The 25224-nt window shown below is 46.4% G+C and overlaps 1 protein-coding gene across 1 annotated transcript in view; it reads right to left on the reverse strand.

Annotated features, from left to right (window-relative positions):
- STIP1 (stress induced phosphoprotein 1) overlaps window positions 1-25224 on the reverse strand; it is a 1768405-nt gene that overhangs the window by 1511985 nt on the left and 231196 nt on the right. The window contains exons 3-5 of the mRNA XM_044075368.1: window positions 15081-15222; window positions 6284-6287; window positions 995-998 (exon numbers count right to left, since the gene is read on the reverse strand). Of these exons, the coding sequence (XP_043931303.1) occupies window positions 995-998; window positions 6284-6287; window positions 15081-15222 (150 nt within the window). The remainder of the gene's footprint in view (window positions 1-994; window positions 999-6283; window positions 6288-15080; window positions 15223-25224) is intronic.

Raw genomic sequence — 25224 nt, forward strand, 5'->3', positions numbered from 1 at the left:
GTTGTCTGTCCTTATTAGCAGATATCCTTGTTGGAGGAAAGGTTTGAATGCCTTGATTGCATGCCTCACTGCCAGCATTTCCTTTTGGTTTATGTGCATGCTTAGCTGCCCTTGAGGCCATAGGCCTTGGATGCATTTGTCCTCCATGTGTGCTCCCCATCCTCGGTCCGAGGCGTCTGTGGTGATGGTCTGCCTTGCTTTTGGTATGTTGAAAGGCAACCCTCTGTTGGACTGGCAGGCCTGAGCCCACCAAAGGTACTCCTTTTGAAGGCATGGAATGATTGGTATCATGGTTTCTAAACTGTGACTGTGTTGAGACCATACACTCCTTAGGTACCATTGTAATTTCCTCATATGCAGTCTGGCATGTGGGATTAGAATTATGCAGGATGCCATGTAACCCAGGGCCTGCAGGATTTTCCTTGCAGTAAGCTGAGTTTGTCTTGTCAAAATCATTAAGTAATCTGGAAGTTGTTTTTGCTTTTCTTCTGTGAGAAAGGCCATTTGGGTGTTTGTGTCCAGATCTGCACCCGAAAAGGTGATCCTTTGGGATGGTACTAGTCTTGACTTTTGGATGTTGACTGTGTATCCCAAGGCCTGTAACAGGTGTATGGCATAGGCCAAGTCCTTTAACAATTTCTTCTTGTTGTCCGCTTGTATTAGGCAGTTGTCCAGGTATGGATAAATTTGAATTCCCTGAAGTCTGCAATGTGCAACTACTGATGCCAGGCATTTCGTGAATACTCTGGGCGCAGTAGATAAGCCAAAGGGCAATGCTGAGAATTGATAATGCTTTGATCCTGCAAGAAATCTGAGGTGCCTTCTGCAACTTGGTCGGATAGGGATGTGCAGGTATGCCTCCTTGAGATCTAGAGTCACCAGCCAAGACTCCTTGCCCAACATGGGAAGAAGTTGCTGTAGGGTCAGCATTTTGAATTTTGGCACAATGAGATAAGGGTTGAGTGCGGACAGGTCGAGAATAGGCCTCCATTGATTTTCTTTTCTTGGTACAAGGAATAGTCTGGAGTAAAATCCTTGGCCTTGTTCTGAACATGGTACCTTTTCTATAGCTTTCATCTGAAGTAAATTGCTGATTTGTTTTAAGGCCTCTGCCTTCTGATTTGGTGGTAGGTTTGGCATTCCGCTTCTTTTTGGCAAAGTGTGGAAGTGAAACCTGTATCCTTTGTCTATTATTTGCAATGCCCATGTATCCTTTGTAATATAATGCCAGTTTTTTGAGAATAAAGCCAGCTTTCCGCCCAAGGGTGCTTCCAGTTGTTCCCTGGAAGGCGGAATCAGAGTCAAGTCATTGGGTCTGTCCTGTAGTAGTGGTTGTTGTTGTAGCTGTTGCACTACTCCTCTGGTTGGCAGGCTGCCACTGACGGCCTCTGTAGGAGCCCTTCAATTGACCTCTGCCTCTAGAGCGCCTGTTCCTGCCTCTCTGGGCTCTTTCAGAGTCTGGAAAGGACCAATTCTTTGTAGGCCAGTTTCTGCTGAATCTCGGTGGTTGAACTTGCAGGAAATCTTTAACTGTTTGCACAGATTTTGCTTTTTCTTCAAACTTTTTTAGAATCTCCTGAGCAGGGGCGCCAAATAAATTTTGTTTCTCCATTGGAGCATCGAGGAGTTTAACTTTGACATGGTCTGGCAAAGATTGCTCCTTCAGCCAGGCATGCCTACGAGTAACTGCCCCAGTCATAGCTGATCTAAATGAAGCCTCCAGTGCATCATAGCCACATTTTAAGAAATGATTACTAACCTGTTGTGAGTTATGTACCAAATCCTGAAGGGATTTACGGTCTAGGGGTTCAGGAGAAGAAAGTTTCTTATTCAGTTCATCTAACAAATACTCTTGGTACTGTATCATAAGGAATTGACAGTTTAATGCCCTGACAGAAAGAGTTGCAGATGTATACACCTTCTTACCCCATCTCTCTAAAGCTCTAGACTCTCTATCAGAGGGTAGGGGATTTTTGGCAGTAGCGGCTGCAACCCATTTAGGGCCCTGAGAAATAGTTTCTGGGTCTGCAGAATGGGCTTTATACAGATGGAAATGAGAATCCGGGACCCTGTAATATCTGTCAGGTTTGGCAGGGGCCGGAGGAAGAGTATCAGGGGCTGAACTGACATCATTGTACACATCATCAATTACATTTAAAACAGGAGGTATAGCTAAGGGCCTATGCTGAGGCAAATGCAAAAAGGTCCGTAATCTTTTTCTAGAATCAGAGAAATCCTGACCTTGCTATTGAAAGTGTTCTCTCATGGAGTGTAAAGTCTCCCCAAAGGAAAACTCTTCAGAAGGGGAGGCCGAAGGGATATATTCCTCTGCATCTGAATCCTCATAAGGCAAGAAAGCCCCTTCCTGGTGGTCTGACAACTCAAATCCATCCGTGGAATCATCTGAGGAGTGGGGTTCAGAGGGATCAGTCCTGGGCCTTTTGTCTGGAGGAGGTTGAGAGGCCCTGTCTGGGTGAGGTTGTGAACCCCTATTAAGGAGATAAGGTCCTCAGCCAGGCTGAGGATCTGAGAACTAGAGGAAGGCCTCTGGGGTGTAGATTTGGCAGGCAAAGCTTTTGAAAGCTTGGCAGCTTTAGCCCTAGAAAAGGCCTTAATGGACATAGAAGCTGGGGGCCTAGCAGCCCCACGTGCAGGGGTAGAAATGTCCAAAGGTAAGGTGTCGGCCAAATCCTGAACACTAGCTTCAGTAGGTAGTTCTGAAGCCGACTCAGCCAGGGCCTCTCAGGCCTCGGCGGTCAGAAGTATGGTTTCGGAAGAAGGAATCGCCGAGGACTCTGTTTCGGCCAAAACCGAGACACTATCCGTAGGCCTAGCCGTGGTTTCAGCCGAAACCGCAGGCCGCGAGTGTCGGCCCTTTTCCTTGCGTTTTTTGACCATATGCAAAGTCGGAGTCTCCGATGGCATTTTATAAGCAAAAGCGGCTCCAAAAAATTCCACTGCAAACTCCGACCGACGTCTAAGAGTTCGTCGGTTGAAGGAGGCACAGGCTAAACAGGCCGATACGTCGTGGTCTGGGCCTAAGCAAGGAAGGCAGTAAGAATGGAAATCCTTATGAGGTATTTGTTTCCCACAAGTTAAACAATTATTTACTTTGTCTGACATCGGCTGAGGCAAGAAAGAGTCCCCAACGGGGTACTTAGCTTTTCAAGTCTTCGGTAGCTGAAATCTCTGGATCTGACCGACCGGCACTTGCGAACAGCTTCTGCTTCGGGCACCGCGCGGCAAGAAAGACTGAGGAAAATGGCGGCGGCTGATGCTTTTATACCCCAGATGCTCTGACGTCGGGGAAAGTGCGACACCAGCCGAGGCCAGACCCAGACTTTGGAATCCGGCCGACCGAAGGGCTGCCTGAGGCAGGACAACCCCATATGTTATGACTGCAGATGCATCCTTGAAGGACATCACACTTGTCAGGCCGGACCCGGGGAGACTCTCGTAGGGAAAGTGAGTGGAAGGGAAAAAGGGGGAAGCTACCTGACCTGATGGAACCCCTTCAACTAAAAAGGGCCTTGGAATTCTAAATGGAGATAATGCCTTGCTCATTAGTTGACACAGCACAGTGATTGGTTCCAAGGGGTCAGAGCAAACACCAGTGCTAAGGCAGCCAGGGACAACCAAAGGCCATGTGACCTTTAGGTACAGCAACCAAGAAGAGGGACTCGGGCCAGGCTGTATTTCCTAACCCTCAGGGGGACACTGGAAGAGCTGCATTTGGTGCATTCAACACTTGGTGCTGAAGCAGAGGAGAACTAGCAGGAAGAAGGCCTTTAAGAACCAAATTCGCCCATCTCTCATTAGTTGCCCTGTACCAGAACCCTTTGCAGAGGAAACCGAGGGAAAAAAGTTGTGTCTTACCAAAATGTTCCATCCGAGTTGATGATCTTCCAGTCATCACTAACTGGTTCAATTCCGAGCCCTCGGAACAGAGTCGGCCTTATACCAATCTTGCGTGCACCACAAACTCTCAAGCTAAGCTGCTACCCACAATGCCCTTTGCTCAGTTACCTCAGATCGAGTTTGCATGCAACATATAGAGAAAGAATAAGCCAGAGGCCATCTCTGCGCAGAAACCCGGATACACCACGAAGACCCAGAAGATAGTACAGTTTTGTACCTACCATAAATGTAGATGTCCGATAGATATGCAACTGCAGTCCTGACATATGGGTTGTCCTGCCTCAGGCAGCCCTTCGGTCGGCCAGATTCCAAAGTCTGGGTCCAGCGTTGGCCGATGTCGCCTCCTCCCCGGCAGAGCGGCTGGGGTATAAAGGCATCAGCCGACACCATCTTCTTCAGTGTTTCTTGCCCCAGATGCCAGGTGCCCTCCAAGGAATGCTAAATTTGTGAATGGATAAACAGAAAATCCAGACATGCACAACAGTAATAAACAGATACACCATAACAGATAACCCCAGCTAATAGGAAAGGGGTAAATGGACCCAAGGGAAAAACAGAGGGGAAGGAGGGAGGGAAAACCTGACTGCAGTTGCATATCTATCGGACATCTACATTTATGGTAGGTACAAAACTGTAGTGTGTCCTTCAAGAATGCAACTGCAGTCCTGACATATGGGTTGAATACCATAGCCAAGCTGGGGGTGGTAGGATCTAAGCAAGAGATGGTGTAGCTAGAAGGCCCTGCAGGACTGCCGAAGCAAAGCCTGCTCGGGATCTGGAGTATAATGGCAGGTTGTAGTGTTTGGTAAATGTATGCACGGAGCTCCATGTAGCAGCCTGTAGAATGTCTTTTGTAGCCACTCCTCTTAGAAAGGCTGTGGCCATAGCTCTGGTGGAGTGTGGTCTAATATTGTCTGGCACACTTTTTCCATGGAAAGAGTAACAGAATCTGATGCAGTGTCCAATCCATTTTGAAAGTGTTTGTTTGGAGACTGCTTTTCCTTGCGCTCCAGCAGCATAGGCTACAAACAGTTGGTCAGACTTCCTGGTGGCCTTTGTTCTGTCCAAGTAGTAGCGTAGTTGTCTGTGTATGTCCAAAGTATGCAGCAGCTTTTCCCCTTTATTTTGAGGATTAGGAAAGAAAGTAGGCAGGCGGATTGCTCGATTTAGAGACACTCTGGATATCACCTTAGGCATGAATGAAGGATTGGTCCTTAGAGAAACTCTGTCCTGATGAAAAATGAGAAAAGGAGGAACTGCCATGAGGGCCTGAATCTCCGAGACTCTTCTTGCTGAAGTGACTGCCAACAGGAAAACTGTTTTCCAAGAGAGAAATTGCATTTCTGAAGATGCTGCTGGTTCAAAAGGAGGAAGAGTTAATTTTTCCAAGACGTAATTGAGGTCCCATGCAGGAACTGGTGGTTTTCTTGGAGGTTTGATATTCTTTATCCCTCTTAGAAACTGTCTTAGCAAGGGATGTGAAAACACAGGTGGGTCACAGTTGTAATGTGCTGAGATAGCTGAAGCGTGGATTTTAATGGAAGAGTATGAGAGGCCACTATGAAACATTTCTGCCAAGTATTCTAATATTTGAGGTATGTTCAACACTTTAGCATCCTGGCCCTTGTTGGCATTCCAGATGATGAATCTCTTCCATTTGTCCGAATAGGTTTTTCTGGTGGAAGGTCTGCGTGCCTCCAGCAAAATTTCCTGAACTTTTTCGGAGAGGGAGTCATGGGTCGCATTCATGGAACCCTCCAAGCTGTCAGCTTCAAAGTTTGCAGGTTCTGATGAATAGTCCTGTAATTGTGCTGAGTCAGGAGCAGAGGCCATTGAGGCAAGGGCCACGGTTTGGTGCGAGTTATGCTCAGTAGCAATGGATACCAGTGTTGTCTTGGCCAGTCTGGAGCTATCAAGATTCCTTTTGGTTGTTCTGCTTTGATCTTCAGTAACACCTTGGTGAGTAAAGGTAGAGGGAATGCATAAATTGTTAGGGTATTCCAGCTGAAGTAAAGAGCATCCGTTCTCCAGGCTAGAGGATGGTGTGTCCTTGTGCAGAACCTTTCCAGGTGATGATTGTGATGAGAAGCAAAGAGATCTATGTCCGGTCTTCCCCATGCAATTGTTATTTGTGACAAAATGCATGGGTGTAGCATCCATTCGTGTGGATCCAAGAAATTTCTGCTCAACCTGTCTGCCAGAACATTGTCCTTGCCCAGAACAAACTGGGATTGCAAGTGGATGTTCAGTTTCAGGGACTTTTCCCAAAAAGAGTCATTGTTAATCTGCAGAGGGGGTAGGAATGAGTGCCCCTTGTTTATGTACCACATGACAGTGGTGTTGTCTGTCCTTATTAGAAGATGACCTTGCTGAAGAGATTTTCCAAAGGCTTCTATTGCATGTATCACTGCCAACATCTCTTTTTGATTTATGTGCTGATGCATTTCCATGGGAGTCCATTGCCCTTGAATGCAGCTGCCCTCCATGTGTGCCCCCCATCCATGGTCTGAGGAGTCTGTTGTAATGGTTTGACTTGTTGGAGCTTTGTTGAAAGGCATGCCTTCGTTTAAATGACTTGCTTGAGCCCACCACAAGAATTCCATTTGCAGGCATGGAATGAGAGGTATTAGGTCTTCTAGGTTATGGCTGTGTTGAGACCACAAGCTTTTTAGGTACCATTGCAGATTTCTCATGTGTAGTCTTGCCAGAGGGATTAGAAGAATGCAAGATGCCATGAACCCCAGGGCCTGCAGGGTTTTCCTTGCGGTCAGGTGGGTTAGTTTTGCTAGGCTTTTGAAGTAATTTGTTAAATGTTCTTGTTTCTCCTCTGTGAGGAAAGCCATTTGTAGTTGTGTGTCCAGCTTTGCTCCTAGAAAAGTAATGTCTTGGGATGGCAGTAGTCTTTATTTTTGAATGTTGACTGTGTATCCCAAGGCCTGTAGCAATTGAATGACATAATCCAAGTTTTCTGTCAAGGTTTGTTTGCTGTCTGCTTGTATGAGGCAGTCGTCCAGGTAAGGGTATATTTAAATCCCCTGGAGTCTGCAATGTGCAACTACTCATGCCAGGCATTTCGTGAATACTCTGGGCGCATTAGATAAGCCAAACGGCAATGCTGAGAATTGATAGTGCTCTGTTCCTGCAAGAAATCTGAGGTATCTTCTGCAACTGTGTCTGATAGGGACATGCAGGTATGCCTCCTTGAGGTCCAGAGTAACCAGCCAAGACCCCTTGCCCAGCATGGGAAGGAGTTGCTGCAAAGTCAGCATCTTGAATTTTGGCACCATGAGAAAAGGGTTTAGAACAGACAAGTCCAATATAGGCCTCCATTGTTTTTCTTTTCTTGGAACAAGGAACAGTCTTGAATAAAATCCCTGGCATTGTTCCTGAGGAGGAACCTTCTCTATTGCTTTTATTTGTAACAGCTTTGAAACTTCTATGAGTGCCTCTGCCCTTTGATTTTGTGGCAGGTTTGGCATGCCTTGTCCCGTTGGTAAGGTATGGAAGTGGAACCTGTAACCTTTGTCTATTATGTCCAGAATCCATTTGTCCTTTTTTATAATGTGCCAGTTTTTTTGAGAATAAAGATAATTTTCCGCCAAGAGGTGCTTCTCTTTGAGCCTTGGTAGGCGGGGAGAAAGGTAAGTCATTGGGATTGTCCCTGTGGTGCAGGTGAACTACCTGTGTCACTTCTCTGATTTTGTGGTTGCCATTGACGGCCCCTGTAGGAGCCTCGGTATTGCCCTCTACCTCGTGCACGCCTGTTCTTTCCCCTTTGAAACTTGTCAGAGTCTGGAAAGGACCAATTCTTTGAAGGCCAATTCCTGCTGAATCTGGGTGGCTGAACCTGGAGGAAATCCTTGACTGTCTGCACTGATTTTGCCTTTTCCTCAATAGATTTCAACACATCCTGAGCATTAGCACCAAAAAGCTTCTGTTTTTCCAGAGGTGCATCCAGGAGCTTTACTTTAACATGATCCGGCAGTGGCTGTTCCTTCAACCAAGCATGTCTACGGATAACGGCCCCTGTCATAGCTGCCCTACATGAAGCTTCCAATGCATCATAACCACATTGAAGAAAATGATTGCTAACCTGCTGAGTATTATGAACCAAATCCTGCAATGCCTTTCTATCTATAGGCTCAGGAGAGGCTAGCTTTTTCTGCAAATAATCCATTAAGTAATCCTGGTACTGAAACATATGAAAAAGGCAGTTAAGTGACCTCATGGCAAGGGTGGAAGAGGCATAAACTTTTTTGCCCCATCTCTCCAGTGACCTAGCTTCCCTGTCTGCTGGCAGTGGGTTTTTGGCAGAGGAGGTAGCCACTCCCTTGGGGCCCTGTGAAACAGTTTCTAGATCCGCAGAGTGGGCCTTAAAAAGGTGCTTGTGAGTGTTAGGAACCCTATAACATCTGTCCGGCTTGATAGGAGCCGGAGGAAGAGAGTCAGGGTTAGCACTGGAGTCAGAGAAATCATCATCCAAAACATCCATAACAGTTGGAATAGCTAAAGGCCTGTGCTGGGGAAACTTGAGGAAGGTACGAAGCCTTTTCCTGGAGTCAGAGAATTCCTGACCCTGCCATTAAAAATGTTCCCTCATGGAATGCAGGACTTCATCAAAAGAGAAATCCTCTGGAGGGGAGGCAGAGGGAATTGATTCCTCAGCATCAGAGTCCTCGTAGGCCTGGAAGGATTCTTCTTGGGTATCAGAATGTTCAGAATCCCCGGAGGCTTCATCCGAGGAGAGGTCGTCCGCCTGCTCAGTTCTGGGCCTTTTCTCTGCAGGTGGCTGGGAACCCCTTTCCGGATGAGGCTGAGACCCCCTGATAAGGGAAATAAGATCAGCAGCCAGAGACATGATCTGCTTATCAGAAGAAGGGGCCTGGGCAGTAGGTCTAGGATGGGCCTTGGCCTGGCTGGCGGCCTTAGCACGTGCAAAGGCCTTGATGGACATGGATACAGGAGGCCTAGCAGCCCCATGTGCAGGCGTAACCTTGTCCACAGAAATGGTGTCGGGTAGATCCAGAACTTCGGTTTCCGGAGGAAAATCAACAACCGGCACCGGAGAGATCTCCAAGACCGAAGGTAGTGTTAACGCTGTGTCATCGGCCTGGAGCGGTAGATTTACCACTTCCGAAGGGACCGGAGCACTAGCAAAGGGTTTGGGAGTAGCATCTGTAGTGGACGCGGGCAGAGGATGTCGGTCCCGGTCCTTGCGTTTTTTAGCAGATTGGGTAGTCGGTTGATCCGACGGCATGATGTACGCAAAGGATTCACCGAAAAAGTCCTCGGCGAATTCTGCCCGGCGCCTGAGAGTGCGCTTATTAAAGCAAGCACAGGCCGAGGCGTCGTGGTCTGGGCCCAGGCAAGGAAGGCAGAGAGAATGGAAGTCCTTATGAGGTATTTGTTTACCACAAGACAAACAATTATTAACTTTCTCAATTTGTTCTGACATCGGCTGAGGCAAGAATAAATGTTCTAACGGGTACTTGGCTTTTAGATGACTTCGGTACTGAAAACACAGGAGCTGACCGACCGGCACTTGCGAACTGCTTCTGCTTCGGGCACCGCGCGGCAAGAAAGACTGAAGAGACTGAAGATGGCGTCGGCCGATGCCTTTATACTCCAGCCGTGGTGACGTCGGAGAGGAGGCGACACCGGCCGACGCCGGACCCAGACTTCGGAATTCGGCCGACCAAGGGCTGCCTGAGGCAGGACAACCCATATGTTATGACTGCAGTTGCATTCTTGAAGGACATCTGGGGGAATAACCAACTGTGGAGGATTGCTGGCAGCAAGTGCCCGCTCCATCACCCAGAAAGCGGGACCACCCAAAAAGGAATGGGAGCCCGGAACCAAAGACTGAATCAGAACCGGAGTCACACCCCGCTCCAGACGGACCGCCCCTGGGGGCAGAGCCTCAATAAAGCTTGGATCGGTAGTCACCCTCTGCTCCAACAAAGTCGGGGCCGACATAACCGTTGGTACAGACACCAGGACCAGGGGGGGCTCGACCCACCAAGCATGAGATTGAGGAAAGGTGGGTTCCGACAGAACCGGCACCCAAAGGGATCTCCGAGCCTCAGACAGAGATGTTATCGGTGCCGAGGAAGGAATTCCTCTAGTAAAAGTTGGACAGATGAGCCTTGGAACCGAGGAGTCCAATGGAGAAGAGTAAGTAGGGGTTGCTTGAGAAATGGACCCAAAGCCAGGAGTGGTATAGGGTCTAGGCGGATTTGGTATTCCCCTTGCAGTCAGCAGCTGATCAAAAAGTCGCACCACATCCAGTTCGGAAAGGCTCCTGGTGGATCGCACTGATGCACCTGAAGGAGAGTCAGGACAGTCCCAAAAGGGGCTGCAGGCTTGTCCGGCAAAAGGTTCCACATTGGAGGAGTATCTGGTCCGTGATGAGTCACAGAACAGCATCGATTCCAATTTTACAACAGGTAATAATGGTATGGTCGGAACCGTTAACAGGCTCAAAGTAGGAGTGGACGATAGGAACGGTTCCAAGGATGTTGTTGGAACAGATACCGGGGTCGAAACAGGCGAAGTCCTTGCCGATAAAGACGTGGAAATACTGATCGATATGGAAGACGTAATACTAGTCAGTATCAAAGATGTAATACTGGTCAGTATCGAAGACGTAGGCGGTGCTGTGTCTGTGCCAGGGTGGGCGCCAATGAGGTTACCTCAGTAAACTTCATTGGAGCAGAGCTCAGAGCCGATGTGGTAGTCTGCACAGAGGAGGCAGAACAGTGTTCAGACGATGACTTATGGGCCTTGTGACCTTTACCTTTGTCACCAGTGGGTGAAGAGGGGTCTGATAAGAGGACGTTTTGTATCTGAAGAAGGAGGGGGTGAGACCTCTGTTGCAGAAATGGCCTCAGAGAAATGCGAAGCAAGCAGGCCCTTTAAGTTTGCTACGACGTTCATTCAGCATCTGCTGACTGAAACTATCACAGATATCACACGGGGGTTTCACAGACAAATGCGGAACCCCCAAACAGTAAACACATTCCTCATGGAGGTCACTATTCGGCAGTTTCCCACTGCAAGGTAAGCAGTGTTTAAATCCCGTAGTTCCCTTTTCTTCAGACATTCCAAACGCACTCGCACAACAAGGGACAGAGAGAGGAAATGGAGGAGAGAAAAAGCAAATACCAACAATGGTAACAAGATACCGTAAAAGGTAGAAAGTTAGAAATACAAAGAAATTACCAACAATGGTAAGAGAGAAATACCTGTGGGTACAGCAGTAGCAATATAGAACAAGAACAAGTTATAAGGAAGAAAAAACTTTCAAAATATTAAATATTTACGAAAAAAGCACTTCGCTGGAGAGCTCTGTGAAACGCTGCTATAAGGTTGTGCGGCAAACGAGATCTGGGGTAACTGAGCCAAGGGCATTGTTGGTAGCAGCTTAGCTTGAGAGTTTTTGGTGCACACAAGCTTGGTACAAGGCCGATTCGGTTCAGAACCGAACCTATCAGTGATGAATAGGAAGATGATTAACAACTTCAGATTAATAGGCATCAAAAACAGACACACTTATGAGCATCTTGCGAGGACAACTTGTACCCACAAGTAACACATTTTTTTTAAAGTTCTTATCCATAAGGCAGACCAACACACTACACAATATATGAATACATTAAGTACATAGAGAATCAAAACCCATACCTTAGAGCAGGAGGCAGGAGTCTTAAACATCCACACTATCAAGACTGGACACTACCAAAGAGACTATGTACATAAAATGACACCAAACTCAAAAATGAGGGAAGGCTCATTAACTCTACACAAACACTAGAGCAACAAGCCTAGCCCAACTACCTACACTAAGCCTATCCTCAACACAATCCTCCAAGAAGAATACGGGAGAAAACACTACAGAAACTACCAAAAAAAGCTATATAAAAAGGATGTTATTGCAGATTCATATTAAGCTGTTGACAGGAATGGAGGCACACTTATCTGAGGGGTTAGTTGAGGAGTGAGGGATTGTATGGTAAGGAAGGAAGTGCCTGGCGAGTTGCATTCTGAAGGATGTGGCCAGGGACAGACCAAAGTCAGATTCAACCTAGATGGAAAAACATCATATAATCCAATGCAGAAGACTGCTCCAACTCCACCACCATGTACTGAAATTTTATCTTAACCAGTGCAGACAGGGAAGGCTCCTTTGTGAGCATCAAAGAAGTAAAATACATTAATCATATCTAGTAACAAAATTTAAAGCACACTGCTACACAGTAATGTATTAGGGGCATAACTAGAGATTACCAAATATGTTAGGCAAAGTTCACTTCTGGTAACATTTGTTTTTCTAGGTTCTACAGCTCTCTGCACAAGAGGAACTGCAGCATATTGTGGAAAAGTTATTCTAAACAATCTACAAATATTACCTGCATGACCTCTAAGCAAAACCACTTGGGGAAGGAATAAGACCACCACATAGTGCAGAACCCACTACTTGTCCACGGTTATGACTCTATGGTAACATGGAGAGTAGACTTCCTACCAGTGGTCCAGCAAGCAGATAAGATTACAAGTGCAGATCCTTATGATTAAAAGTCCTCCCTTCTAGGAGACTTTGAAGGCAGTGGCAATGGTAGCAACACTCCTGGATACTTACAAGCTCTTTTCAACATAAGAGGATGATTTTCTTGAGACAACATGAAGATCTACGGAGGAAGTAGTACAGACCCTCTGTAGCAGTCCCTGTGTAAAGGGATATCACCAGGTCCTGAGAAGTTTTAACAGTGATATCACTACAAAGTAGTACACAATATGACCCATCTATAGTTATCCTTTACAGAGAAGGACAAACTATATGCAGGCACACACCTACACCACCTGACCTCATCACAGTATTAGCATAGATTTGCACCACTTTACATGGAAATGTACTGTGGAAACAGCCAAAATTCTACACCATTTTTTCCTGCAACCTGGCCATGCTGGACTCTGGTTCTGGACTCTGGTGTCTAGAACCTGTACAGGTGCAAAAAGATAACACAAATTTAACTTTAAATTCTTGATCAGGATACCACTCCACACAGATAGGTTCATAGGTTCATACTAGGCTATCTGCCCTGGAGCAATTATAAGCCTAGCCCGATTCTGTATGGCTTACGCCACCCCTTGATTTGAGTACACTGTGCCCTTTTTAAGGTTTAGTTTACTGTGCCTCTGTCTAATAGTGACACTGGAGTAAACCCTGGGACAAACCTACGATCCCCCATCCACCTATTGAGATTCTTCTTGAAGAGATTCAGTGAGGAACACTGACTTGCCTTCCTGTTTCTGCTGTACCCAACCTTAAGGACTTTGCCTTCATGGCTGCTATTTCTTCTATTTCTGTGTTGTGGAATTCTCCAAATGTTGGGACAGAAAATTATCTTTTATACCTAGCTCCAGCAAATGGTGGTCTGCCCACCTCAAGAATGAACCACCACCAAGCGAGGTGGAAGCAGATGAAGATTTAAGGAGACCATCCACCTTGGGGAAAAAATTACCAACATTTGGAGAATTCCACAACACAGAAATAGAAGAAATGGCAGCCTTGAAGGCTTAAGGTTGGGTACAACAGAAACAGGAAGGCAAGTCAGTGTTCCTCACCTTTACTACCTACACAACAGCCTAATTTTGGAAAGTAAGGCAGCACAGCAAAAATACAGTCCACGGTGGACTTCATACAGCCTCCCCAGAGGAAAGGGCATATAAAAGAAAGCAACAGAAGGAAGAAAATGATTGTTACACTGCTTGCAATCCTCAACAAATAGTCTCCCAAGTGGTCTAAAAGGGACAGAAAATTATCTTGTATACCTAGCTCCAGCAAATGGTGGTCTGCCCACCCCAAGAATGAACCGCCACCACCAAGCAAGGTGGAAGCAGGTAGTGCCAATACTCCTGGCACCGTCTGCAAGACATGGCAATCTGATCATGAAAGGCCTTGTCCAGGGTCTAGTGCTGACCACTAGACATGTGTCTGAGGAGTGCACTCCAACATCCTTGAGGGAAAGTGTGATACACATGACTTCAATGCTTTGGGCAGTGCACTTAGAAGCAGCACCTGCCATGGAATGACTTGTCTGGAGCATAATGCAGAATATCCAAACATTCCTACATCTATCAAGTCAAGGAAAGAGATGATCAATAGACACTATCTGAGATGCCTACAAAATCCTCAGCTACACAACCCAGTATTAAGTTCAGCCCCAGAGCAATCAGTCCATCTCAGACAAACAAGGTCCAGCTCAAGATGTCCAAATATGGAGAAGTGATGCCAATGCCTTGGGATGTCCTTCCACCCCCAAGTTGGGTGTGCCTCAAATCTTTATTACCTGGCAAAAGAAATACCAAGCCTTCACAAATTTAGTGAAAGCTTATGACCTGTTAAGAACCCAAGACTACCTTCAAGGTGTACTAGAACACCGCTGACGTCTACTGTGTATCCCTAACCTCTTATTGGTCTAGCTCTGACTATGGATCAAACAAAAAAAAAACTCCTATAATTTCCTAGGCTATCCAAAATCCACAGTTCCTACTCTTACGAGTATGTGGACTTGATTTTTTTTCTCTCCATAGTCTCCCACAACAAAACCAAATAAAGCACTGGGACTTGTGGCAATGCTTCAGTTGATGTTCCTTTGCCAGACAGTGTAAAATAAAGTAAAGCAGTGCTCGTCAGATCCTGGCTTGGGCTCTTATCAACTGAAGCCACTAACAAAAGCGGAGCCTTCCCCAATGACACATTACACCAACTGAATACACAGCAGAAAAGCAGTAATAATGTTGAGCATGGCATGTTTTTATGGCATACAATACCACTCGTGTGCTTCTAAGCACAGAAGCAGATTATGTTTTTGAAGCATGCACAGATTAACTGCCAAGTTAGTGACAGAAGAAATCCTAAGTGTTGTCACCTGCAAAAATTTGTCATAGTCAAACTTTCTAAGATCAAGATGGATCAAGAACAGAGTAGTTAGGCACATACAAGTTCAACTTCAAACCGAACACATGAAACAAATACAGAAAGTTAAGAAATCTTTTTCATTTGGTTCTCTGAGCACTTTCATCAACTGAAGCAGATAAAACTAGTGAAACTATGATTAAAAACATACAAAGGATTTCAGTATTTCCACCATACGTCTCACCTGACAACCTGGATTCCACTTTTTGCAGGCCATCTTTAAGTTGCTGATTCCCTGGTTCATGTTTTAGTCCCTCTATGTATGTTTTCTTGGCATCTTCAAATCTATTAAGAAATTCTAATGCAGCAGCTTTTCTTGAATATCCCTATTAGTAGAACAAAAAAAAAAACATTAAAAAAATCTAAGTATATAAAAACTGCTACCAAACATCAGCAACACTCAAAACAGCAGCAAAGTACAGAATCTAAAAAAAATATATACAGCCAAAAAATATCACAAAACAACAAATATACAAGTTTAAAGACGGTCAATCCATGCACCAAAGTCATCTTGCCAATACATATCCACAAAGGGTACCACCAGTCAGGAATACAAAACAAATTAAGTCTATGACAAATTTACATGTGAATATTGACTCAAGGTTTGATGAAAACGAAGTTAAAAAAAATGTACACCACTTTTTTTTCTACATAATGGAAGATTATTCCAGAGATGAAGGCAGTGATCCTGGCTAGGCTTAAAAAGGCCCTTGTGGTCATTAGCTTAGTAAACACCTATGAATCTATGACCAAACACAGCCAGCTCTCCAGTTTTTTTTTTTTTTTTTTTTAAATAGAAACTCAAATGAATTTCAGTCGTTTGTACAGCCATTTTATGAAGGTGAAGGCGAAAGGAGTGTTAGGGAATTGCATGAAGTTTGGATAGATGCGTACTAAAAGGGTACTTGTATTCTACAAGAGGTCTGATTGGGGCACAGTACAAAGTAATAACTTCATTTGACCTGAACAAAATACCTTTAGTGATAACCTGGCAACTGCTGTTATGAGATGCTCAAAAACTAGACAGCCATCTTAAAAAGGGCTAAGATTTCTACTGACCATACGAGAATGGAGTGTGGCGCTGCCAATACTGTAAACTGCTGTTGAGATTTGTTTAGCAGAAAGTGACAATTCTACACTTCCTTGCAATTAATTTAAGCCCGTTTCTAACATACCGTTGATTTACACAGTTTATTTGCTGTAGCAACACAGCACCACCAGTTTGCTGCCATCAGCAAATTTGGCTGGCATTACGTCTGGGTTAATGGTTTGGACATACAAGAAGCAGACATCAAAGAAGAGAGAGGTCCCATTACTGAGCCCTACCACATCCAATAGTCACTACTTTGTTTTAAGGTGACTTCAGCTACATTAAACTGTTGGTTCTGTCAGGTAGTTTTCAATCCACCTCATAATACACAGGTTTACAATAGGACCTTTAAGCTTAATAACTAGCACAAAAAGAATAATGTCAAATGCCTTAACAGAAAGAACTTGAATGCCTTTATCTACAGCTTCAGTGACTTAAGTCTATTAACGATCTGCCCTTTACAAAACCATATTGCTGCAGGCCTAGAGAAATAAAATATGTATACAGCTCAGCAAGCTCCTGGCTGGTGCCCTGCAGAGTTCTGCAGCAGCAGAGAGACAAAAGAGAGACTTTGGAGTGATTAAGTATCATTTTTCTGCATTTTCTTGCTGCCATTAGCTAATGCCACCTAAAATGGCAATTTTCTAGAGTTTCTGCAATTTAAAAAAGTTATGTACTCACCATAACATTCCATCAGAGTAGATAAACTTAATTTGTAATCAACCTGTGGGTATCGGATCGATATCGGATCCGACCCGGCAGCTTTAAACAGTTAAGATCCTAGCTCCAAGCTCCTCCCCTTTACCCATAATCCCCTGCCATCCCTCTCTGACCTCAGATGGAGTTTGCTATAGTAACACAGAACATTACAAAGGATCACCTGCACATCCTAACCTTTTAGTTATGTACTTACCATAACTTCGGATGAATGGGATCCATCTCTCCTACATTCATAACTGATGGGTTCGGAGCCGATCCATCGGCTCCGACTCGGCCACTATATACTAGAACAAAGTCTCTAATTGGCTGGGCTACCCCTTATCCCAGAATGCACCATGCCTGCTTCCCCAGATCTTGTTTGTTCGCTTTCATACCAACATCCAGACACAGACACATACCAGCAACTGTAACAAACTAAAGTCCTTCAAGAGAAAAACTCAGTAAGTAGCAACATTCCCTCTAAATCCAATAGGAAGGGGGAAGGAGGGCAGGTACGTATGAATGTAGGCGAGATGGATCCCATACATCCGAAGTTATGGTAAGTACATAAATAAAAGATGTAATGGGATCCTACCTCGCCTACATTCATAACTGATGGGACAGCGTCTCTAGCACCTAAATCCCGGGTGGCTCACTGGAAAACACTCCTGAGAACTGTGGAACCAAAGGAAACTCTACCTCGAGAAGCCACAACTATCTTGTAATGAGAAATGAAGGTGTGCGGAGAAGTCCAGGTAGCGGCCGCACAGATATCATCTATCGATAATTTGGAGTGGAATGCTACAGAAGTAGCCATTGCCCTGGTAGAATGAGCCCTGACGGGGAAGGGTAGCTCTTTGCCAGACCGTGAATAAATGAAGGAAATGCAATCTTTAATCCATTTGGCTATGGTGGTTTTAGCCATCGGTTGACCCAATCTATTTTCCGCAAAGGACACAAACAGCTGATCTGACTTTCGTGTCTGATTTGTCCTACTTAAATAAAAACGCAGTTGTCTGTGAACATCCAACTGATGGAAAATATATTCTGCACTATTAGAGAATTTGGGAAAAAACACAGGGAGCTCCAAGGATTGTTGAATGCATAAGGGGGATGCTACCTTGGGCAAGAAAGAGGGATTTAACTTGAGGGACACTCTGTCTTTGTGAAAGGTCAAATAAGGAGGATTAGAACAGAGAGCCTGAAGCTCTGAGACCCGCTTGGCAGAGGTTATTGCCACCAAAAAGGCGGTTTTCCAAGATAGAAATTTTATATCACAAGTAGCTGCTGGTTCAAAGGGGTGGGCAGTTAAAGAAGCTAGAACCATATTCAGATCCCAAGGGGGCACAGGATGGGCTATTGGGGGCCGAAGGAGCCACGCTCCTTTAAGGAAAGATTTGCAAAGCCTGTTTGCCATTAAGGAAGGCTCAAAGGAGACATGAAAATTAGAGATAGCCGCCAGTTGGATTTTAATTGTAGAAACTGAAGAGCCCAAATAAAACAAAGAAGCCAGGAATTTTAAAACCTGAGGTACTGGGGTGGTACGGGGATCTATACTTCATTGCTGGGCCCAAAGAGTAAACCTCTTCCATTTGCTGGAATACGGTTTAATAGTGGAAGGTTTGCGAGAAGAGGACAAAATGTGGATGATGTCTGGAGAAAGAGTTTATCTCTGACTAAGGTTGGAAGTGGAGTAACCAAGCGGCCAACCTCAAGGACCTGAGGGATGGGTGAGACTGTCCCAACTGATGAGTTAACAGGTCGGACACCAGGTCCAGAAACCATGGGCCTTCCACCGCATACCTCAGAAGGAAGGGGAACCAACCCTGCAGAGGCCAGTGTGGAGCGATCAAAATCATGTCGCTTCCTAGATAAATCGCCTTCTGTATCACCTTCGGGAGAAGGGGAACCGGAGGGAAGGCGTAAAGCAGACCGGGGGGCCAACTGTGAGCTAGAGCGTCCCTGGGAATCTGCCCCTGAGAGGAAGTCAGAGTGAAGAACTCCCTGCATTTCGCATTGTGAGGGCTGGCGAACAAGTCGCAACAAGGGAGGCCCCACTTGGCGAAGATGTTTGCAGCCACCCTGTCGTTGAGGGACCACTCGTGGGGCAACAGGAAAGTCCTGCTCAGCCTGTCTGCAATCACATTGGATTTCCCCGGAATGTGCGTTGCCACTAGGAAACGCTGGGTAGCAAATCACCCAATGCCACACTCTCATGGCCTCTCGGCAAAGAGGGTAGGACCTGGTTCCACCTTGCTTGTTTATGTACCAGACTACCGACATGTTATCGGACAGAATCGCAATAGTACCCCGGGGAAGAGCATGATGAAGTGCTTGCAAAGCAAGTAGCTCCACTCTCATTTCCAGGATATTGATATGCAAGTGCGTTTCGTGAACCTGTCACGTGCCTTGGACAGACCTGTCCAGATAATGACCCACCCACCCTATCTGGGAGGCGTCCGTGGTCACCGTGGTGACGGGAGGCTGAAGGGCAAAGGGTCGCCCTTGGTCCAGGTTGGACCGAAGCAGCCACCAACGTAGGTCCCGACGGCAAGTTTCCGTAATCTGGACCAAATGGTTCAAGGGGAGTTCCTGAAAGGACCATTGAACCGACAGTAGCCATTGCAGCACCCGCATGTGCAGCCTGGCTAAGGGGACTAGAAGAAAAGTAGAGGCCATCGTGAGCAATAACTGCAGAATCAGTCTGGCCTGAACTCGTGATCTGGGTAACAAGGTTTGAACCCGAGACTGCAGGACCTGAATCCTTTCTACCGGCAAGAATGCCCGCATTCTTCTTGTGTCTAACTCTGCGCCTATAAAGGTAATACGCTGAGACGGCTGCAGCACAGATTTTCCCCACTTGAACGTGATTCCTAGTGAATGACCCAAACTGACTGTGGTCATAAGCGCCCGAACTAATAGATGCTTGGAGGTGGCAGTAAGGAGCCAGTCTAGATAGGGAAACACTTGGAATCCTAGACTTCTCAAGTGAGCTGTCACTACTGCCAGACACTTTGTGAACACCCTGGGGGCTGTGGTGAGACCAAAGGGCAGTGCTAGGAACTGGAAATGACTGGCTCCCAGGTGGAAGCGTAAATGACTCCTGGACTCTTGACTTATCAGAATGTGATAGTAAGCGTCCTTGATCTATGGAGCACATCCAGACATCCTTCTCCAATAATGGGAGAATGGACGGAAGGGTGACCATTCGGAATTTGGATTTTTTTACAAAGCGATTCAATGATCTGAGGTCCAAAATGGGCCTCAAGTCCCCTGTCTTCCTTGGCACCAAAAATAGTCTTGAGTAAGTTCCTGATCTGATCTGGTCGGCGGGGACAGGCTGGATGACTCCTTTTCTTAGCAGCTTTGAAACCTCGACTGCTGCTTGATCCCGCTGACTGGGTGGCACATCCGGGATTTTCCTGATAGGAAGAGGGGGGGGATCTTGATGAAAGGGATGAGATAGCCTCCGGTTATGGTCCGGAGCACCCACTGATCCTTGGTGACAGATTCCCAAGCCTGCGGGTGTTCCGCAAAGCGACCCCCGACTGGCTCCGGAGATGCGCAGTCAGGTCACGTCTCAGGAACGGTGAGCGTAGGATGGACCACGAAAGGAATCGCAGTCTCCAGAGTTACGGGGGCCTCTGCCACCTCTGGGGCGGCGTCTTCCTGAATTCCCCCCCCCCCCCGCCTCTAGAGGGGGGATCACTCGGTGGAGTAGGGAAAGACCTTTGAGATTTCCTGAACCACATTTTCCCTCCTCTCTGGGCCTTGGGGTAAGGTCTAGAGGGAGCAGAAAAACGGGCCCCCATGGCAGTCAAGGTCTTGCCCTACTGCTCGCACAGAGTCAGTGTGTCCTTCACCTTGGGTCCAAACAGGGAGGACCCATCAAAGGGGGCATCGGCGAAAAGACTTAAAGGCCTCCGCAAAGGGACACAAGCGTAACCAGGCGTGTCTTCTAAGAGCCACGCCTGTTCCCGCTGCTCTACTCGCCCCTTCGGACGCATATGATATGAGCCTCATGGACGAGTTGACTATCGAAGATAGGGTAGTCATCTGGGCACCAACAGTTTGGGCTAACGCCTCAGGAAGATTACCCATAAGAGACTCACCTAACTCTTTGAGGAGGTCCCTTTGGAGCCTGGTAAAATGACAAAGATAATTCAGCGACCGCAGGGTAAAGGCCGCTGAAGAAAGGGCGCTTCCGTACCTATCCATGCTCCTGGAATCCTTATTAGGAGGGTGAATAGACGTTGAAGCCTCTGCCACGTCCTGCTGAGTGGCAGATGCCACCACCATCGCATCTACTGCAACTCCTTTAGTCAAAAATTCCTTTTGAGGAGGGGCTGAGAGGAACTTGTTAGGCCTGGCAGGCACAGGTTCCACAGTGTCAGGGTGTTCCCACACCCTTCGAGAAACTAAATCTAGTAATTCATCAAAGGGTGGAGACACCCAGGAGGCGGAGGGCTGGGCCCCAAAGGCCTTGAGGAAGACAGACTCCTCTGCGGAAGGGGTTTTGGACTGCCAATCGCCTCTCTGTCTCAGGATCTCGAGGATATCTGAGAATGAGACGTCATCCGAGGACGATTTTGGGGACCCCTCTGTATCAAGGTCAGTATCTGATGTGATAGACTCATCCTGGGAGTCAATGTGCTTCCTCTTGCACAATTTTTTTTCTTGGAGGTTCATCTGAAGAGGATTCAGAAGGACCTCCCGGGAGAAGGGAACCCCCCAAGGGGGTATCCTCAGGCCCTGGGGCCCCACTGTCGTGGGAATGAAGCACACCAGAAGCACCAGTTCCCAAGTCTAGGGACAGTGAGGTAGAGACTTGCTGAGCCGGCAAGGACATGGCCAGCGCACTCCTCATGGCCTCAAAAGCAGGACCTCCAGACTCTACAGAGGACACAGGCTGGGAGACCACGACAGTACCGGGAATCCCTGCGGCCGACACTCCGAGGGGAAGACTAGGCACCGAAGCTACCAGTTCCAAAGTGTTCCCCTCGGCCCCGACCGAGGAAGTCCCGATACCAAACCCTGACGCCGAGGACAGGGTAGGAATGATGGTCGGAACAGAGAAGCTCCGAGGGAGACTCGGTTCCGAGTGGACAACTCTGCTCCGCTCTACCAACACAGACTCCAACGGCTCCGAGGAGGTTGGAGGAGGAATCTGATGCGTCGAAGTGGGGACCGGCTCCGGAGCAGAGTGGGCTGGAGCAGAGACCATTTTTTGCAAAAACCGGGGACTGGAAAAGCCTCTGGATAACTCTGTTCAAATCTGAGTCTGACAACCTGGAGGATTTAGAGGAAATAGATGGGGGCCAAGACGACTTCTCTCTCGGCTCAGATAGACCAGGGGACTGGCTCCGAAAAGTACAGTTGTGTATACCTACCATAAATGTAGATGTTCGAGTGTCTTCACTTTTGCAGTCATAACTGTAGGGTACTCCTGCAGGCAGGCAGCCCGAGGTCGGCCAGAATATCAAAGTCTGGGTCCGGCGTCAGCTGTATCAGCTAGAACCCTGACGTCAGAGCGAATGGGTATAAAGCGGACAGCCGACGCCATCTTCTCCAGCCTTTCTTGCCCCTGATGTCAGAAGCCCCCATAAAACAAAAGGTGTCCCAAGGGAAACACAAATACACCAGAAAGGTAGTAGAAAAGGAAACACAGTAAGCAAATAGAAACAAGAGGGGTCTGGAGGGAGGGAAACACAGACTGCAACAGTGAAGACACTAACATCTACATTTATGGTAGGTATACACAACTGTACTATGTTCTTCGTGTTTCACTGTTGCAGTCATAACTGTAGGGCAGAATCCCAAAGCTGAGAATACGGGAGGAGGTTATGAAGAAGGAGCAGCTAGAAGACCCTGCAAGACAGCAGAGGCAAAGCCTGCCCTAGACTTAGAGTACAAAGGGAGGTTATAGTGCTTGGAAAAAGTATGCACAGAGCTCCAAGTGGCAGCCTCCAGAATGTCCTTGGTAGGAACTCCTCTGAGAAAGGCTGCTGAAGTGGCAGCTGCTCTAGTAGAATGAGTCCTGACGGTACCTGGAATCTGTTTTCCATAAAGAGAGTAACAATATCTTATTCCATGAGCAATCCATTTGGAAATAGTTTGCTTAGAAATAGCTTTACATAGAGAACTGGAAGCAAAAGAAATAAGCAATTGATCTGATTTTCTGAAACTTTTAGTTTTGTCCAGGTAAAAACGTAGTTGCCTGTGTACGTCCAATGAATGCAAAATCCTTTCCCCTTTATTTTGGTGTTTTGGAAAAAAGGTAGGAAGATGAAGAGTCTGATTTAGAGCCACTCTAGAAACTACCTTAGGCATAAAAGTAGGATTGGTCTTCAAGGAAACTCTGTCCTGATGGAAGATTAGGTATGGCTCCACGGCCATGAGGGCTTGTAACTCAGACACCCTTCTGGCAGAAGTCAAGGCCAACAAGATAGCCGTCTTCCAGGATAAGAACTTAATGTCCGCAGAGGCAGCGGGCTCAAAAGGAGGCAAAGTAAGCTTTTCCAAGACATAGTTGAGATCCCAAGGAGGAACAGGAGGAGTTCTAGGAGGTTTTAAATTCTTAGCTCCTCTCAGAAATTGCCTAACCAACTGGTGTGAAAAAATGGAAGGATCACAATTGAAATGTGCCATAATAGCAGAAGCATGAATTTTAATGGAAGAAAATGAAAGACCTTTAATCAAAAGGTCTGAGAGATAAAGTAAAATAGATGAAATATCAGGTATTAAAGGATCAAAGCCCCGATCCTGCATCCAAATACAAAATCTTTTCCATTTAGAAGCATAAGATTTCCTTGTACTAGGATGCCTAGCTTCCAAAAGAACATCCAAAACTTGTTTAGGGAGAGAAGAAGGAATCAATTGCCTTTGATGAGCCAAGCTGCCAGGCAGAGAGTCTTGATTTGAGGGTGAAAAACCTGACCCTTATGCTGGGACAGTACAGAATGGGTCAGAGGAAGACTCCAAGGAGGTTCCAAGCAAAGGTGCAGTAGAGTAGGGTACCAAAACTGGCGAGGCCATTTTGGAGCCATCAAAATGATCATTCTGGGTTTGTCTAGCTTTATCTTTAGCAATACCCGAGGCAGAAGAGGAAGAGGAGGGAAGGCATATCCCGAAAGATTCCTCCAGCTGAAAGCCAGGGCATCCACTTTCCAAGCTGTCTTGTGGAAGGACCTGGTGCAAAAGAGAGGCAACTGATGGTTGAGATGGGATGCAAACAGATCTGAGGACAGCCCCAAACTGCAGTTATCTTGCTGAATACGTTGGGATCCAGCATCCATTCGTGAGGATCCAAAATGTTTCTGCTTAGGCTGTCTGCTAAAAGATTTTGTTTTCCAGGAATGAAATGTGCCTGAAGATCCAGATTCAAATTTAGGGCTGTGTCCCATAAGGTCATGGCAAGTCTGCAAAGGGGGTAAGAGTGAGAGCCCCCTTGCTTGTTTATGTACCACATAACTGTGGTATTGTCTGTTCGAATTAGCAGAGGTCCTGGCTTCAAAAGAGTCTGGAAGGCTAGAAGTGCATTTTGGACTGCTAACATTTCTTTCAAGTTGATGTGCCATAGAAGGTGTTTGTTTGTCCAGGAACCCTGTTGGCATTTGTCTAGAAAATGAGCTCCCCATGCATAATCAGAGGCATCCGTGGTTATGATCCAAGTAGGTTGAGGTAGACAAAAGGGCTTGCCTTCGTTCAAAACACACGCCCTGGACCACCAAAGGAATTCCTTCTGGAGGCAGGGAATCAGTGGAATCATTGTATCCAGACTGTGGCAATGTTGAGACCATACACTCTTTAGGTACCATTGAAGTTTCCTCATGTGAAGCCTCGCATTTGGAATCAACAGGATGCAAGAGGCCATGTAGCCCAGAGCCTGCAGGAATTTCCTTGCAGTGAGCCGAGTCAATAATGCCAAGGTCTTGAAAATTGAAGCCAGCTGTAACTGTTTTTCTGGAGTAAGGAAGGCCTTCTGTAAACTTGTGTCCAAAAGAGCTCCCAAGAAGGTCATTCGTTGAGAAGGAATCAAATGTGACTTTTTTGTGTTCACTGAGAATCCCAGTAGTAGTAGAAGATGTTGAACAAAATGCAGGTGTTGAAGTAGAAGGTCTTTGCTGTCTGCCTGAATTAGACAGTCGTCCAGATAGGGGTAAATCTGAATCCCCTGAAGTCTGCAGTAAGCTATTACTGGAGCCAGGCATTTGATAAAAACTCTGGGTGCAGTAGATAAGCCAAATGGCAGTACAGAGAATTGGAAGTGTCTCGAGCCTGCCTTGAATCTGAGGTACTTTCTGCATTGTAGCCTTATGGGGACATGTAAGTAAGCCTCTTTAAGTCCAATGTTACCATCCAAGCATCTTGTGAGAGCATTGGAAGAAGTTGAAGTGTAAGCATCTTGAATTTTGGAATTTCCAAAAAGGTGTTTAATATTAAGAAGTCCAGAATAGGTCTCCAGGAGTTTGGTTTTCTTGGGACTAGAAAAAGTCTCGAGTAAAAACCTTTCCCCACCTCTAGAGGTGGAATAGGTTCT

Source organism: Protopterus annectens, chromosome 6.part1 (genome assembly GCF_019279795.1).
Source record: "Protopterus annectens isolate FY-2018-M chromosome 6.part1, PAN1.0, whole genome shotgun sequence".
Lineage (NCBI taxonomy): Eukaryota > Metazoa > Chordata > Ceratodontiformes > Protopteridae > Protopterus > Protopterus annectens.